The sequence below is a fragment of the Lissotriton vulgaris genome, chromosome 2_1 (assembly GCF_964263255.1).
Source record: "Lissotriton vulgaris chromosome 2_1, aLisVul1.2, whole genome shotgun sequence".
Classification (NCBI taxonomy): Eukaryota; Metazoa; Chordata; class Amphibia; order Caudata; family Salamandridae; genus Lissotriton; species Lissotriton vulgaris.
The window spans coordinates 1,555,216,358-1,555,235,693 of NC_141687.1; the positions used below are offsets into that span (position 1 = coordinate 1,555,216,358).

General features: G+C 43.5%; 1 protein-coding gene across 1 annotated transcript in view; it reads right to left on the minus strand.

Moving 5' to 3' along the window:
* Positions 1-3,046: 3,046 nt before the first annotated feature.
* Positions 3,047-19,336, minus strand: part of LOC147732897 (nicotinamide N-methyltransferase-like) — a 67,975-nt gene continuing 51,685 nt past the window's right edge. Inside the window, exons 2-3 of the mRNA XM_086958876.1 lie at positions 5,185-5,392; positions 3,047-3,577 (exon numbers count right to left, since the gene is read on the minus strand). Of these exons, the coding sequence (XP_086815002.1) occupies positions 3,133-3,577; positions 5,185-5,392 (653 nt within the window). The 3' untranslated portion in view covers positions 3,047-3,132. The remainder of the gene's footprint in view (positions 3,578-5,184; positions 5,393-19,336) is intronic.

The following is a 19,336-nucleotide window of genomic DNA, read 5'->3' on the forward strand; positions in this document are numbered from 1 at the left end:
TTCATTACAGTCTGAACCACAACATATGTTTAACCTAACAAAAATTAAGCGGATTCTAATATCTTTTTGTAAAAACTACTAATTGCTTTTGTTGTGTGTACATTTACTCTACAGATTGGGATTTAATTCTTCTCATCTTCAATGGACATGAAAGAGCAAGACACCAAGGGCCAGATGTACTAAGGTAAATGTTTGCGATTATCAAATAGTGAATTTTTGCGAATCGCTATTTGGGAATCACAAACAGCAATGTACAACTATGTGTTTTACAGCTTTTATGGATACTATAATGCCTTCTAATAAAGTTTTATTGAATTGAATTGAAGTGTGTGTTTTTAACACATTTTTCAATTCCCAGTGGGTCGAAAATAGACCTACCCCATTAATATTCATGCCGTAGGTCTTGGTTTGAAACCCATTGGGAATCACAAAAATCACAGGGTTGGTGGCCTTCTGGGTTCAGCAGAACCCCATGTCTGTGATTGCTTTTCAATAAAGTAACTTTTTTTAACGCAGCCGGTTTCCTTAACGGAAAACGGGATGCGTTTCAAAAAGAAACATGAAAAGTTTTCTTTTAATTTTTTAAGAGTAGGCAGTTGTTCGTGGGACCACTGCCTGCTCTCTTTAAAACATTTTTTATAAACTTTCACATAGGGCAAGGGTTCCAACAGGTTATACATTACCAAATCGCAAATTGGACCTTTGTACATTGAAAAATGCCTTTTTGGTTCATAAAGGGCCCTATTTTGCAAATCAGGCCATTTACGAACGTAAAAAAGCTTTTTACATCTGGCCACAAGTAAGTGGTTTATGGAAAGGCTGATGGTGTGCTTATCTAGTGTAAGGAAAAAATACCCTGGGTCATACATTAACAGGATATTGCTAGTCACCTGAGAGATCCATAACCTTTAAATGGAACTCAGCCTTTGGCCTTATTCCTGTAAATAGTTATGGAACTCCTCAGTGACCTTCAATAGCCCTATAATGTACAACAAGAACTACTTTCTCTTACGTATTGCTACAATGCACACAGTGGAAATGTAGCATTCTAGAACATACATTTACTCTGTCACCATTGAAGCATGCTGCACTAAATTCTGAAAATGTAAACTGCATGAAAATCAGCTATAATTCTGCCTACACTTCCGAAATTACAGAATTATAATCTAGGATTATCGCTCGATTTTCTTCACCTCCTACCACAAGCACTCCTTTTTTGATGTCCGGGTCCCTGATGTTGACTCTCTAATGCACAAGACCAAACAAAAATGAATAACGCCCTGCCCACATATAGAAGGGCAGGTGGCCTTGTCTTCTGATAGAATTCCTGTCATATTTCCTCTTACAAATCTGTGCAGCTGATACACAATCAAACTACAGGGCCATAACATTCACTGGTGCTACACTACTTTAGGGCGTTTAAACAATGCTGAAACATTAATGATACTTCAATGACAATCAGCTAAAAATATATACTTCATGAAGTCCTACAGTGGTCTACACATCCAACATATGTAAGAGATCATGCTCTAAATCTAAATCTAAAAAACTCAGCTAATAACAACGAATTTGAAAGCTTTCAATTATTCAACAGACAGCAACGTATTGTATTGTTTATTATTTATCGAGTAAACAGTATAATTGTTACTAAAAAGTCTACACTGATTCTACAGACGTAACATATCAGACAATGTCTGGAATGATTAAACAAGTTAGATGTGGTGCAATTAGTTAATGGCAATCACTTATTCCACATGTTTATTGATTTCCAAAAATCAAAAGTAACATCACAATCAGTGAGAAAGTCAGCACTACCTACGTAGATTTAGGAAGAATTAAAATGACATATCATGAATTTGGTCCCACACTATTCAACGCCAGTCACAAATGCTGCAATTGAGATGATTGCTCTCAGGCCACCTGATAGTGATTTTACTAGACTAGACTCAACAGGTTGAAAGACCTAAATCTGGATGTCATGAGGTTATGGTTGGGAGCTTGCATATTTATTAATATTACATACAACATCACCAGCTCAGCTCAGATACTCTAAACATTCATCGTCACACATTTAAAACTATTAGCTTAATCACGATGTCAGGCGGGCCACCACCGACAGGCTGTTGGAGGCGGTCTGCCAGAAATCCAGGGCATCTGTCCGACCGATGTATTTTGATGCAGCCGGTCTTACTACAGGAGTCGGGGGGAAAGACCGCTGCCTCCAACACGATCCAATTTCTAGTCGGGGCAGCAGTCAAAATCCTATCCCTACAATGGAGGCAGTGCCTGCGCAGGCACCATCATAGGAGTTATGATGTATGAGCCTTTCCAACTGCATTTTACATGACGGTCCGATTGTCATGAAAAGGCAAGTAGAAATGAACTTTGGGGTCTCCATCCCCTGTCAGCCAATCCTAGGTGGCCCTGGGGGCATCATGTGCCAGGATCATGCATCATGTGCCAGGATTCCTGGCACACTGTTCATGGATGTGTACAAAGTGCCTTTTTCTACTGCGGCTTGTGCTGCAGCCCTTTTCCTGGGCTGCAGCACAAGCTGCAGTAGAAAAAAGGCATTTTCCGACTGCCTGCAGAGTGGCCTTATTGTAATAGTCCAGGTGGGACCACCAACTCATTGTCATATGGTCACCTGCCGATTACGACGGTGGTCGGCCGTCCAACTTACCGCCATCTTAAAGAGGGCTTACATTACAAGCCAAACTGCAACCCAAAACAACCAAAATATGTAGGGGATTTCTTCTTAAAAGCCTATTTAGAAATAATGCATCACAATTAAATGGAACACACCATTCTTCTCCTGCTCAGAAAATGGAGAGTACCCTTCATGCTTTGTTACCAAATAAAAATATGTTGCTTCTTCCTCTCTCCCTTTTTTTCTTCCCATAAAGCCAATTCAAGTATCATAGTCTTGCATTATAAAGATTTTAATATAAGTAAATAATTGATGACGAAGCTAGGCAGAATGTGTAGAAAACACAACAATACCAATCCCCGACAACAAAAGGGATCACAAGCTGGAGAATCAAAATTTATAATTTTTTATAGACTTACATGTTTCTTTGTTACTGAACAAAATCCTTCACATATGCAGCTATTAATTGTTGATCTTTTCGATTATTTCACATTTTTCACTTTAAGAGCAACAAGGAACAAAATATGTGAAAAGTCCATGACTGACATCTTTGTTTGGTTGATCCTAGGGTTCAGCCGAGACTCTTTAATCACAAATCCTTGCTCATTCAAAAAAATTTTCACAAAATCATCTTCGATGCATAGGACCGGAAGCTTGAAACCACCTATGTAAGCGTATGTGCATTGAATAAATAGAAACAGTATTAAGTGACCCCCAACCTTCAACAACGATGACATATTTTTCAAAGTGCTGATAAAGCATGCCTGATCCTTGCATACCACGGCCAAAGCGTATGGGCTTAGCAGGCAATCGACCAGAGGAAATGGCTTAGGTGCAACCGGACCACTCTCAGAGAGTTCTAATTTTATGATGTTTTTGATGGTGATGGCTTTTCTCAGTTTTTCTTCATTTGCAATCCACTTTTCCCTGAAAAAGTACAAAAAGTATTAAATTGACCTCACAGCTGGGCCAAAAACGATCATATTAGCATACTCATTCGGTTTTTAATTCATTTAACAAGTGGGTTTAATGTAGTTATTTCAATTCAATGTAATTACCTGCTCACTTGGGGCCTCATTTATGAAAAGTGACGCATCGCTGCGTGAAAACAGCGATGCGTCACTTTTCACTGAGCCCTCCTTGCTACACCAATGATGCGTCATATTTACAGTATGACGCATCATGGCGCAAGGAGTTACAGATACGTCAGTATTTCTGACGTATCTGTATGGCGCAAAATTGACACATTGCTGGAGTGTGTCACAAAAGTGACGCAACTCCAGCAATGTGTCCTTTCACATGGGGCAAACATGTGTGCCTCTAGCATTGTATTTAAGGAATCGCAAAGTGCGATTCCTTAAATGCAATCGCAATTTGCGAGTTCGCAAATAATTGCAAATTCTTAAATTGCGCATAGGAAACACTTTCGTGCATCTCCAAAGGCCAATTTGCGATCACAAACGGACGATTTTTGCTAATCGCACCGTTTGAGATCGCAAAAACCTTTGATGTATGTGCCCCATAGTGACGACATTACCACATTTACCACATTTCTCTGCACATTTCTATTATCAGGCGTTGTGATATTACCAGATTTTACTAAATCTGATGTGAAAAAGAAATGTTTGCCAATACCAACACAGTACATTTATTTCTTCTGATACCACAGAACTTTAAGTAAGCGTGTGGATGTCTGGAAGTTGAAACTTTGACAAAAGCAGTTCCAAATAAGACTGGAGGGCAGATTTACTAAGTTTTTTGCAACGCAACCCAGCAAGGGAACTTGCTGTGCTGCTTTGCGTGAAACAGAGAGAGCAGAAATGCACCAAGTCTACTAAGATATGGCACACTTCTGCTTCCTACTTGTGCTGATGCACCATGTACTGCCTAGCACCAATGCAGATACCCTTGCGTCATGCTGCCTGGGTCCCTGCGTTAAGGACAGGATTGTTTTTGACAGGAAGGAACAACTTCCTGCACAAAAACAATCCTTAAGGACATGCCACATGCATACAAAGAGGAAGTAACGAGGACAAAAAAAATATTTCCCCTCGTTACGCCTAGATCGGGTAGGAGCACCATTTTGGCACAAACTCGGGTTTACAGACCCTTGTAAATCTGGGTTTGCTGTAAAAACCATGGGTGGATGCATGGGAATGCCTACACTCCACCTGTGGAATTCCTCTCTGCCAAAAGGTAACACAGGGCAGTGATACTAAAGCACACAGAGCCATTCAAAGTGGCTTTACCTGGCTCAGTAAATTGCACTTAAGGACTTGGGTTGCCTTGTAGCGACTTGCATCAGCTAGGGCAAGGCAAACCCTTAGTACGTCTGCCCCTGGATCTTATTATTTGGCAACATAAATGCAGATAGTACAAAATATGGTTGTATAATGAACAATAAAACTCTAAAAGATGTGGTGAGACACCATTGTTCGTTTTAAACCACTAAAGTTATGAAACGTAATGAAATAATATTCTACTGTAAATTGGTGGTCATATGGTGTGGGAAGACTAAGTTGTAAATTACAAACCTCTGATCCTCATCCCCTTGAACAGATTTGAAGCACTGGGTCCAGTCAAATGCTTTTGGGTGATTTTTCAGCCAATTTTCAGCATATTGCAGGCCGGTATCTAAAAAATCCATGATGGTGATCTCCTTAAAGTAGGCACATGCTGGTAAAAGCAGATGAATATTTGTGGCAAACCCATAGAGGACCAGTGTGTCCCCCTTCACAGACCCTGTAAAAGAAGCGAGCAAAATTGTAACACCTGGGTTAGTTGTAAATTCAAGATTATTCTTTAAAAAGACAATTGATGGATATAATAGTAAAAATAGTGTTTCTGATAGCTGCAGTATAAACGCATTTTAATGTCACTTCTTTGTAGTGCTAGTTGAAACATGCTCTACTCTAAACTGACAAGTTTCTAAAAACTTCACCACAATTTGTTATGATAAATGTTCCTTGTTAACTTAATCTGCAGTCATTACTATCGTGGGTATGCAAGGGTGCATGCTGCTCCTCTTTAGACATCCAATCTATATAATTAATCTGTATTAGCAAATAATACATGTATCTGCTGATATTCCTATCATTGTTGCTGGTCCTGTTTGCCTATTGGTCTATGTAGATAATGTGATGCTTATTACAAGAAGCGAGAGGTCACTCATACATCAGTGATGTCTAGTGTAGGTTCAGGTGGGGAAAATCCATGCTAGATTGCCAGAATATTCCTATGAGATACATTTACATGCAATCAAACTAAAGGATTCTCATTTATGTTGCCAGTGGTTATCTTTACATCTGGTTTTGAAATGTTAATGTTACTCCTGGATCTATATTGGATACCCTTTCGTAATTTCCTCCTTAGTGGCAGTAAAGGGCTTCCCTGGCCCCAACAGACTCACCATATACTTGGGTACTCCATCTCGCACCGAATCCTGTGCCAGGAGTCGCACCTGTACCTGCACCTGTATCTTCTTTAGGGGTTTGGCCAGTCTGACCGACACTAAAGCCCGCTCTGCCCACTTTGGAGATGTTCAATATGCAAACTTAAAATCAAAATGACGGTTGTCTTACTGCGCATGTTGCATCCATTCAACACAGCACCTAAGTGGTTCACAACATATCGAATTGAAGTCGCCCGAACTCTCACAGTGTCATTAGCCATTGGGTGATATGGAATCCTTCAGACAACCGCCATCTTGATTTAAAATTTACATATTGAACATCTTGCTCATTCAAATGAAGGTAAGTGGTATTTCCACATCAATGCTGTATATCATTCAGTTCCTCTAGAACCCGGGCAGACATTCTCAGTTTCAAAGGATATTGCATTTTATCTGCTGTGGCTTTTCCTGAAGAGGGCACTTCCGTGACGAAACACGAGTAGGATACAAACCGGAGTTACAGCCACTCAGAGAGAAAGACACCAATTTATGATTGATTTAATAGCCTGAATCCATGACTTATGTGCAAAAAAAGTTCAAATCATTAATTATCATAATGGCAATATATTTTTGAATATGAACTTGATGGACCTAATGGTATCTCTTCACTGCTTTACACCAGGTGCAATGCTTAGCTCATGAACTTCTCCCGCTGGCTCAAGATGCAAAATTAGTGCTGCAATGGGAAGAGGTTAGTGGAAAGGGGCGACCATTCGGTCCCCCCGAACGTATGGTGGAGTACCACGATCCCCCCGGGAAGCCATCTTGGGCGGGAGGCGAGCCTCGGCTGGTATGCCCGAAGCGGCGTAGCCGGGGCGCGCCTTTTTCCCGCCCTGGAGTGGGCTGGCCTAGACACTGACGCGGCCGGCCACGCCTTTTGGGGCAGGCAGGGGCGGGTGTACGCCCGCCCCGAAGACGGATAAAAGGAGCAACAAGCCAAGAAAGCATCCTCTTGTTCCTGTGCTCTGAAGCTGCACCTCCTCGCTGCACGTGAGCTCGAGACGGAACGAAGAGCCAATTTTGAGCGTTGTAATCTTTCTTGTTTGTTTTGCAGATACTCTGTTGGAGAATGCCTAAAAAGGCGGGAAAGAGAATGACTACCGAGCAGATGCTGCGTGTTCTCATGAAGGAGGTGACCGACCTAAAGAAGCGAATGGCGGATAAAGACGAGGAAGGGGGGCCGAAACGGCCTTTGGCAGGAACAGCTCCAGGTGGAAAAGGCAAGAGGCCCAGAAGGGGAGCAGCGGGGGGAGACGTCCCAGTTCCCTGTAACCCACGTGAGGCACCCATTCCTGTGCCGGAGGAAGGGAATCCGATTCCCGTAGTGGTCACCCCCGTGTCCGGAGAAGATATGCCGCCCGAGCTGGCAGCACAATTAGCAGCGTGGTTGGGTAAAGGTAGCAAGGGCGCCACGGCTGACGACGCGCGGGTGTTGATGAAGCAGCTGCGGGAAACAAGGGAAGCGACGAAGGCGCCATTGCCGGCTGCGGCAGTCGCAGATACAGCTTCCAGTTCAGGTAAGCGGCCTTTGCCGGTTGCGAGGGATGAGTCGGCACCCTCTCGAAGGGAAAAGTTGGGTCAACATGTCCCTCTAGCTATTAAAGAGAAGATATGGGCAGAGGAGTATATAAACATCTTCTCGTTGCTTACCGATCATTATGAGATGGAGCATGTTAAGAGCCAGAAGGAGCTCATGCATCCGAGTGTTTGGCGCGCAAAGATGGCCGCCTTCAAGGTAAATGAAAACATTGGCAATTGGGGCAAAGCATGGGGGGTTTTTACATCCATCTTGGGTGAACGGAGGCCCGAATTACTGCCTGAATTGCCGATCAGTCACGGATCATGGGGTATTCTGTATCACACGAGGGCAATCATTGGTTCTGTTACGATAATATTTTCAGAAAAGCGAAAGAGCATGATAGAAACTTGACTTGGGATTGTTATGATTCTGTGTCCTGGTCCAAAATGGAGGACTCCGGTATGTTGAAAGTGCCATTAGTAGGGAGTAATGTTGTTGAATCCTCCCGCCAATATGCGGGGACGCCCTTTCGATCAAGTACGAGTAACGAAAATCACTCAAGGCCAATCGGCAACACAGGAAAAAGGGGGGTATGTTGGAACTTTAACAGGGGAAAATGTACTAGGCCCCAGGGGTCATGCAAATTTAGGCACGAGTGTAGTGGGTGCGGGCAATCATCCCATCCTGAGTCCATGTGCAGAGCCAAAACTGGTGATAACGGCGGTAGAGGAGGCGCCAAACAGGTCTGACATAGTCCGAGGGGCGCCTTTACCTACTCCAATTGATACCATGGCAATGATTCCCTGGCTCAACGAATACCCGGATCACGCTTCCGCTCGGGTGTTGCGGAACGGGTTTTCATATGGTTTCCGCATCCCAGTGGGGGATTTTCAGGGTATAGCAAAATGTAAAAACCAGATATCGGTCCAGCAGCATACGACCGTGGTACAAGAAAAGATCGGGAAAGAGGTGGCTCGAGGTCGAGTCGCCGGTCCATTTAATGTACCACCAGTGGCTAACTTTGTTTGTTCCCCTTTAGGGGTGGTCCCCAAGAAGGACCCGGGTGAGTTTCGGCTGATACATAATTTATCAGCCCCACGTGGTCTTTCCGTAAACGACGCGATAGACCCGGAAGTGTGTTCGGTGCGGTACGCATCCTTCGATGAGGCCGTAGCCATATTGAATCGCCTGGGGCCCGGGGCGCTGATGGCAAAATCTGATATCGAGTCAGCGTTCCGGTTGCTCCCGGTACATCCAGACGATCAGCGTCTTCTTGGTTTCATGTTTCAGGGTCATTATTACATGGATAAGTGTATGCCGATGGGGTGCTCTATATCTTGTGCCTATTTCGAAATGTTCAGTTGCTTCCTGCAATGGGTCTTCACAAAGAAGACGGGGTTTCACCATGTTATGCATTATCTCGATGACTTTTTGTTTCTGGGGGCAGCCGGGGATCCGGAATGTGGGCAGGCTTTGTCTGCATTTTGTGTCTTGATGAATCAGTTTGGCGTGCCACTGGCACCAGGTAAGACGGTGGGTCCCTCGACTTGCCTCGAGTTTCTGGGGATCGAGCTCGATTCCAAAGAAGGTTGTTTTCGTTTACCAGGAGACAAAGTGTTCAGATTCAGGGCATCCCTGCAAATGTGTATAAGTGAGTCTAAGGTTAAGCTACATCAGTTACAGCAATTGGTGGGACAATTGAATTTTGCCCTAAGAGTTATACCGATGGCCCGCCCCTTTTCTCGCTCGATCGCTCAAGCCATGGTCGGCCTGAGGGAGGGTCATCATCACACAAGGCTCTCGGCAGAGGTTCGCCAGGACATGCGCATTTGGTTGGCATTTCTGGCGGATTTCAATGGTCGCATTGTCTGGAACAAACCAGCCGTGTCTTCTGAGGAGCTGGGGCTGTGGACAGATTCGGCTGGGAGCATTGGTTTTGGTGCCATATTCGGCACGCAGTGGTCGGCACAAAAATGGCCGTCGTGGTGGCATGATAATGGACTGACAAGTAACATTGCTTTCCTAGAACTTTTCCCATTCTGGTGGCCCTGAGAACTTGGCCTGAGGGATTCAGGGATCACTCTGTGGTATTCTGGTCTGATAACATGACCGTGGTTGAGTGTATCAATAGCCAGGCAGCACGATGCAAATGGATTCTGAGATTGCTCAAGGAAATCGTATTACTATGTATGCAATTGAATGTACTATTTAGGGCAAGACATGTCCCGGGGGTAATGAACAAGGCGGCTGATGCGCTTTCTCGTTTTCATATGCAGGCCTTCTGGGGTTTTCTGCCCACAGCGGACCCGGTGGTGGCACCCTTTCCCGAAGCTCTCTGGTCTCTCGGTGCCCCGAACTTCGTAACCTCGTGGGAGAGAGTTTAGCACCCAGGACGAAAAAGGCATATGAAGGGGCGTTCCGATCCTATTGGGCCTTTTTGGGGGCTGCTAGGGGGGAGCTTTGGGGCCAGGAAGAGTCTGTAGTAAACTTTTTGCTGTCTTTACATCAGGCAGGCAAATCAGTGGCTACGGCCCAGAGGCATCGGGCCGCCATTTCCTTTGTGGCTAGGGCTCATGGGATCCAGGACCCGACAGCGTCTTTCGTGGTGCAAAAAGCGCTACGTGGGTGGCAACGCCTTGAGGGTCGCAAAGTAGATGAAAGGCGCCCGATAGGTTTGGATAGGTTGGCCCTGTTATTATCCAGACTCCCTGCAACATGTTCATCCCAGTTTGAAACAGTGTTATTCCGAGCCGCTTTTACGCTGGCATTCCATGGGGCCATGCGGGTGAGCGAACTAGTGGCGAGGAACAAGCAGGATGTGATGGGGGGACTGTGCCGAGAGCACGTTCAGATCAGAGGGGAGACAATGACTGTCTCGTTTTTCAGGTCCAAGACCGATCAGGGTGCGATGGGTGATTGCATAATCATACAAAGGATTCCCGGGTCCTCCATGTGCCCGGTGAGTTGTGTAGAGACATATTTAACACAAAGGGTGGCATCATGGGGGGGGACCTTGTTGAGACACGCTGACGCCACCCCACTGACGAGGTTTCAGTTTCAGCGGGTGCTTGCGATGTCGATTACTGCTGCGGGCTTGAACCCGGGCGAGTTTGGGACCCATTCCTTTCGGATAGGGGCTGCTACAGAGGCTACAGCCAGGGGTCTGGATGTTGAACAAGTTAAACGTGTGGGGCGTTGGTCCTCCAATTGTTATAAAAGGTATGTGCGGTTGCACATGTTGTGAAGCTGTAATGATGTACTCACGCTTCTTGTTTTTGTTTGGTTTCAGTTGCGCGAGCCTACGAGGCGGGGCGAACTATGCAGTCGACCCAACACCGGGCCAGCGGTCAGACTTCACCGGCTGTGAAAAAGGAGGTGTGGGTCGTGGGCCACTCATACGTGAGGCGTGCCGCGGACGTATTCAAAGCAGGTGACATGATTCACGTGGCTGGGGAATACGGGTACAGGGTGTCCTTCTACGGAAGGGGCGGACTCTGTATTGACCAGTTTCAATCATTTTTTGAGGGTTTGCTAGGGCGGACGAGGTCACCGCCGTCTATAGTCATAGTACATCTTGGGGGCAATGATTTGGTCACCACTGGTAGACAACTTCTTCTTGAGGCAATGCTTTCCACTGTAAGTTGGTTGGCAAGGAGAGTTCCAGGGTGCACGATTGCATGGTCCCATTTGATACCACGGAAAGTTTGGCGGGGGGCTATTTCTGTTTCTGCTCTGAACCATTCAGTAAGGAAAATTAATAACAAAGTGAGTAGATTGTTCCGTTCCAATACACTGCATTCTATTTCGCATGGTTGTATTACTGGTGACAGTATGTATCTGGGGGATGGTGTTCATTTGTCCCGGGTGGGGAACGAGTTACTCATAGGGGACTGTATAGCTTGGCTACAGACCTTAAGACATGACCTTTAGGTAGGAGTGTTGTGGGGGGTCCGGATAGCCGGTCAACTATCCGGCCTGTGGCGGTAAGGTCATGATCGGTGAGCACTAATTGGTAGATCCCTATGAGTGGGCGTCACCCATTACGGATGGGAGCGCTCGAGGGAGGTGGCCATTGGCCCCTCAACGGGGAGGCGGTTCCTTCTAAGGATGGGCCGCCGGAAGGAAAGGAAAGGCGGTCAAGGCCCCTTCCTGGGTAGGAGGGGTTACAGCCCCCTCCTGGAGAATTTCCCGGGGCCAGGTCATCTGCGACGGCAGATGTGGTAAGTTGTGTGGGGTTTGGGAGGGGGGTCTACGCTACCTTCTAGATACCTCACACGAGTCCTCGAACGACCTTTAAGTGGCGTCGAGTTTAATGGGGCCCCCGTCAAGTCAAGGGAAATTGGTAGTGGCACTTGAGGTACGCCTCTGTGCGGTCGCCCCTCACAAGTGAGGGGGTCATTTCTGGTTTAGGGATCTTGACACCGGTTACGACCTTGCCGTTGGCCCTTAAACGTTAGGATGTACAATTTCAAATTACAAGTTAATATTTTGTAGGATGTTAGTTCGGCTAGGAGAACCTTTGTATTAGAGCATATGTTAAGGTTAGCCAAACATCGCAAATGTGGAAATGAAATTGTACATAATATGAAACTGTTATTTTCATGTTTTAATTTTTGTTTCATATTTTAATAAATACGGCCGGGAGGGTCACTCCCTCCCGTCTTCCAAAAGTTCAGAACTGTTTCCGGTTTCCCATCCTTGGGGATTGTGTTGCGAGGGGGTGGCGGGTATCTCGGCCATATGGAAAGGGGCGACCATTCGGTCCCCCCAAACGTATGGTGGAGTACCACGATCCCCCCGGGAAGCCATCTTGGGCGGGAGGCGAGCCTCGGCTGGTATGCCCGAAGCGGCGTAGCCGGGGCGCGCCTTTTTCCCGCCCTGGAGTGGGCTGGCCTAGACACTGACGCGGCCGGCCACGCCTTTTGGGGCAGGCAGGGGCGGGTGTACGCCCGCCCCGAAGACGGATAAAAGGAGCAACAAGCCAAGAAAGCATCCTCTTGTTCCTGTGCTCTGAAGCTGCACCTCCTCGCTGCACGTGAGCTCGAGACGGAACGAAGAGCCAATTTTGACCCACCCACCAGCCCCTGAGGACAGCTACTCGTTGTGAATAAAGTTTTTTGATATGGTGACTCTATTTTCTTTCAGGTTGTGACGACTGTCGTGATATTTTGAATCTGCAATAAAGATGGTCATGTATTGGATATTTTCAAATAAAGTATTTGCACTAGTGTTGATCAATAATTATGCTTATAATATATAATTCTTTAGTAATTTAGTTTTAGATAGTTTGTCGTATTTATTGTCGGGCGGTAAGGTCATGATCGGTGAGCACTAATTGGTAGATCCCTATGAGTGGGCGTCACCCATTACGGATGGGAGCGCTCGAGGGAGGTGGCCATTGGCCCCTCAACGGGGAGGCGGTTCCTTCTAAGGATGGGCCGCCGGAAGGAAAGGAAAGGCGGTCAAGGCCCCTTCCTGGGTAGGAGGGGTTACAGCCCCCTCCTGGAGAATTTCCCGGGGCCAGGTCATCTGCGACGGCAGATGTGGTAAGTTGTGTGGGGTTTGGGAGGGGGGTCTACGCTACCTTCTAGATACCTCACACGAGTCCTCGAACGACCTTTAAGTGGCGTCGAGTTTAATGGGGCCCCCGTCAAGTCAAGGGAAATTGGTAGTGGCACTTGAGGTACGCCTCTGTGCGGTCGCCCCTCACAAGTGAGGGGGTCATTTCTGGTTTAGGGATCTTGACACCGGTTACGACCTTGCCGTTGGCCCTTAAACGTTAGGATGTACAATTTCAAATTACAAGTTAATATTTTGTAGGATGTTAGTTCGGCTAGGAGAACCTTTGTATTAGAGCATATGTTAAGGTTAGCCAAACATCGCAAATGTGGAAATGAAATTGTACATAATATGAAACTGTTATTTTCATGTTTTAATTTTTGTTTCATATTTTAATAAATACGGCCGGGAGGGTCACTCCCTCCCGTCTTCCAAAAGTTCAGAACTGTTTCCGGTTTCCCATCCTTGGGGATTGTGTTGCGAGGGGGTGGCGGGTATCTCGGCCATATGATGCAATTGCATCTCTACCAGGGGGAAAGGCTCTAGGGGTGAATGGGGTCCCAGGCAACCTGTTCAAGGCATGGGTGGGCCTCTGGGCCCCTCCTAGCTATCTATCCTAATGATGCCATTAGAAGCTCAATTCCTGTGTCGTCTCAACATTCTGTCATTGATCCAGAGTACAAGAAGGGGAAATGGAGTGACCCCTTCTGTCCTATCTTAGGATCTATGTTATCATTGTTTATTATGTTTTTATGAGGTTTTAAACGTTTTAACTGAGTCTATAAAATTGGAAATATAGAGGCTGCTAGGGGCGATGGTAGATACGGTTTTATTACAGATGTATTAAGCAAAGCTGTCCGCAAAGTAACTGTGTGATTTTAAATGTTAATGTGTTTCTTCTTGTTGTTGTCTGGTATTGTATAGTTTTATGTATTTATAAGATCTTTGGAGTTTAAAGACTATGGTCTAAATAAACAGAGTTCTCTCTCTCTCTCCTGTTATAGGCCCATTAGTTTGATAGAGATTGAGGGTCAACATTATTGGAAGGGTCATTCTGAATAGACTGACCCAGTGTTCCGAGGAACAGAGTACATAGTTGAACATTCACTATGGGTTTTGTGCAGGGAGGGGTACCATGTGAGCAGAATCTCAAACTTCACCTTATAATCAGAAACTATGTTCAGGTAGAAAGGGGGCTCTCTTCATCTATCCTTTATGGATTTCAACTCTGCGTTTGATTTGGCAAACAGGGATAAACTCTGGGCAGAGCTGGGATCCATGGGGGTGGATGTGTGTTTGGTTAGCTTTCTCAGGGATCTTCACTGTGGACTGACAGCCTTAGTTCGTTTTGGCAGCAAGGGTGAATGTCCGAAGATCTTTGCACTTAGACCTGGGGTCCAACATGGCTGCATATTGTCTCCCGTTATTGTTATAATGCATGTTAATCGCTTTGAGAGGGCTCCTATTGTACAGTGTACAGTGCAGATTGCCCCAAGCACTTTTTTATGCTGATGATGCTATTTTAATTGCTTGCACTGCTAGAAGTCTACAGCAGCTTCTAAATAATTTTGTTGAGATTAGGAGCATCCTGGATTTGTGTACAAATTTTAACAAGCCACATGTAATGATCTTGGGACCAAGGAATACTAAAAGTGCAACTTTTTCAGTTCAGGATCAAACTTTGAGTATGGGTGACAATTGTGACTAGTTAGGTGTTTTAGTAGACTCAAAACTCACTTGGCAACCTTTAATCAAAAAGAACATCTGATATTTTACGAGAGTTTTTGTCTGTGAACGGCATGGGTTTGGTGTAATCACATTATTATCAGTAATTCCGAGTAAAAGAGTAACACGGAATTACCAAAATTACTCCGATCATTGTTGTAGTGGAAATTCCACCCAGTATCACATTGCCATTTTTGGTTTTGACCAGGTAGTATATCATTGCCAGTTTCATTTATGCTATATTAGCATTTGTTTTCTGTATACCTGTATAGCACATCATATACATTTGCATCGTGCTCATTCAGCACATTTTGACCTGTTACCAATTTAGTAAATTGGCATGTATGGATTAGTTTCCATTAGGCATAATGCAATGTTTCCATTGTCCAAAATTGCACAATTATGGTCAGTAGTTACGCTAGCTGAACCACCATTGCCAATTTACATTATGTCTAGTTACTATATAAAGCTCCAATATCTAACCTCTGTTACAAAATCATTGTCAATTTCTACTCTGAGGAATAAACATCTCGGTTTGTATTATGCCAAGCTAACACATAATCCATAGTTTTCACCATGCTCAATTAATATATCACTTTCATTTTCCATTAAATTGATTTACGGTAGAATTGCCAATTGTATCTATAACTAGTTGGGAGAATATAGATTGAATTACTAACACACATGTTACACATCATCACCATTTTTCAAATACTAATCAGTTCATATTTCATTGCCAGTTTTACATGTGTTCTCACATCTTCCATTAACTTTTTCTCCAAGGAATTTAGGATGTGAAGAAGCTGGTTTGTTATTGCCTGAGGTAAGATCGAGTATGCCTGCATTCTTCATCTCCTGTTTTGAGGAGCACCTCCTTAGGACTAGGAGCAGCTGCCACCCTTCATGGCCACCATCTCTTAGTCTGCATGTTTTCCTCGCAAAAAAGAAAACTAAGTCAGACTAGTGGGTGTTTATCTTTGCTACTTTGCTGAACCGCTGCTGAATACTGGTTAAGTTAGCAGTAGCAATGCTTGGTTAGTTTGTTCTCCTACATAAATATTGCATAGATGATGTTGTTACTTCCTTCCTCTCTCCCCTCTTCCCACTAGACTAATACCTGGCATAATAAACTGTACATGTGCATAGGCTGGACAGGTGTGAAGGAGGCAACCGGAATATGTTTCTTTGTTCAATATCAGCATCTTTCAGAGTAAAAAGCTGCATGGATTCTCCCCCTATAGTGGAGAGCCTTCCTGCCATCTCTTAGACTGCTAAGATGGTGCCAGATACACAAGAAGTGCTTCATTTGGAATTCCGCTCAGAATCCATCTGTTGAACTGTATATCATGGGTAAGAATTAAGTGACAGATCTCTATTCTGAGTGACACCCACTAATTGTTTGAGATGATAGGTCAAGAACATCTAATCTGTGACTGCCCCAGTCTTTGTCACAAATCCAGGTCTGTCTTAGCTCCTGGTGATTGCTCAGCATTTATGTCCAATACCTAATGAATGGTTAGAGGCCTGATTCACAAAGGTAAACTTACACTTTTGTGTAACTTAACATTTGTATACTATTCACAAAGGAGTATCTTTACAAGTGCAGAGTCTTCACACATAAAAAGACAGGTCCTACAACCATTCACACATCTGTCAACAATCTAACAATTGTTTATTATTACGAGACTATAATACTTCACTAACAGTATAAATACTCTCTAAATAGTCATACATGTTTTTAATAGTTCATGAAGGATGGTACATAAATTACAGTACTTCAGGCACAATTGTAAGTACGATTTTCAAGCACGTGGGCAGAAGGAACCCAGTGGCCACTTCTTGGAGTATCTAGCCAATGGAGACATAGAACAAATGAAAAGATGCAAATATGGAGACTCCAATTTTTCACTTGCAATGTGGGATGTGAGCCACCTTGCTCTCAGCTGATCCCAAGAGGTTTCACATCAACCATCAGAAATATTTTGAAGCTGTCATCCATTACATTTGTAGGATTTTCAATGGAACAGGAGCTTTGGCAATAACCATTTGCCTACTTCACATAATTAATCAAATTCTGTGGCTCAAGGGGAGTGATGAGGAACAATCAGACTAGATAGGACAATTACCCCTTCTGGTGTCCAACTCAGAAGCATTTATTCATGTCTTCATTCTTTTGATATAGAGATACAGAAATATTTGTTACCTCTGTTCAAGTCCTGTTGGTAAGCCGGACTTATTTTATCCCTTAGGAATAATAATCAAAACACTTAGAAGACTGTTTCAGAAGAACATTACTATACCAACAAGATGCAGTATGAGAAATGATTATATCCTTTAGAGAGTGATTTAGAAAATACTCTACATTGGATTTAACAGTAAAAAGTAAATAGTGCAGCTTTTATTAAACAATTAACAAATGTACTCCCTGAATAAATTCCTTACAGTGATGCAGCTATGCTGCAATGAGTGCTTAGTTGTTCCCAAACCTGTATCAAAAACCTCCAGCCCCCTTAACTTGTCTAAAGAAATCACCTACAATTTCCAAATGAAATGAACCACAGTCCATCATTTGGAACATTTATGGGTGAGAATTATATATAACACTGGATAGTTATATTTGAACTATATTTAGGATATATTTCTCTTGGAACCTTTCCAAAAATAGTGCTCTTTTTACCATTTGGGGTACTCAGTCGAGTGGAGGCCGAAAAAAAGGGGGCCCAAAAAAGCAATTTCCCAATGCAATTTCCATTGGGAATTTTGAAAAAGCCCTACAGGCACAACGGCTGAATAAAATGACACCACATTTGGAAGTAAGATAGATCTTGGTCCAGAAAGTTATTTTTTGTGATTTGGTGTGAAATTTGTATAACTGGAGCACCCCAACCTGGAGCTCTTTGCTCTTTAGCTGGAGTGCATAGCCCCTTGTGGTAGGTTGCATGACTACAATTTGCAGCCTGAAAAATATTATAAAAAGGACTCAAAGATATGTTGTTTTTTTTTAAAAGGAAGTTTTATTAAATCTTTTTTAAAAATCCCTTTTTTTAAACATTATATTGTGTCAATGTATAAAATATATATTCTGATTATAGTTATTGGTGATGTTATATAAAAAAACAATATGTCTACTTTATATAAGTTCATGTGAAGACCCAATAATAAAGAAAATAGGCCCGCTGACACTTTGACCAAGCCATTTCCGTGCATAAGACAGTCAGCTATACACGCCTGTGAGGTTTAGGTGCAGGACTTGGCTGCACCCAATGCAGTAATTAAGAGTAATTTGGGGGGAAATCCTACAGTGAGAGCACATCAACGGAGCAAGATCGTCTGCTTGCGCTTCTGGTTATTTTCTCTTGTATGAAGTCCTATTTTCTTGCAGTGAAATGCATGTAATGTTCAGTTTGGATGCAAAGATGCATTTGTGCTAAGAAGCCGGTACTAAATGCTGGGAGTAAGTTGGAAGAAAAGCTGATCTCAAGTGCATATTCAGTGAATGTGATCAGTTACTCGCTCTCACTATTCATGTTCTGTTGCATTTAGCGCTATTTCCTATTGCAGAATACATCCTTGTGTCCATTTTAAACATGAGGAGGCATTTGTGCTCAAAGAAAATAGCCCTAAATGCAGAATTTCTCTTCTTGTGTAATTCTGCATAATGTCATGGAATCTTTGGGTATTTCTCCATGATTATGCTACCATGATTAAGCTACAAAGAATTATCGAAGTAACACCCACACCGAATTATACTCCCAAAATGTACTGGAATCTTCCTGTGTTCTGCTAATATTAACATAACAACAACAGTCCGAGTTGATCAATTGTAATGTTAAAAATGGTCCATGATCCAATTTTCAATGGGCGAGCTAAAGACACCATATGCAAACTTAATGCTATATCAACCCATTTTTAAAAAACATAACCATTAAAAATAGATTTGAAAATATATAACAATCAAACCAGACATCAGCAAGAGTTGTGAACATTTATTAAGCAACAACCTTGTTTTTCTGAATGATGCCTATCCAGTATTACAGTTAAACAAATGTGGTATAGCGGGAGGCCAGTGTTTGAATGAGACACAAACATTTGGTTTTGAAAAGGATCATTTTGATGTATAGAAGAATACTGCCCCTAAACAACATTGAAGAAGCATTTGGAAACCCAAGGTATTAAATTATGGCTACCTGGTATAGTTTTATTTATTAAAAAAAAACTGTGCGATTACTTAAAATCTATACAGTATAAAACACAAAGAACATCACCCCCCCCCCAGTGTGCCCGTCGCCCAGTAAAACCATATGTACAACTTTAAAATAGAATAGTGACTGTTTTTGCCCCTTTTTGTCCGATCAAAGTTCTATTAAAAGAAGGAAGGTTTTTGTCTGTTCCTTAGCTTCATGCCAATTAGAGTCTTGGGAAAGTGTGGAAG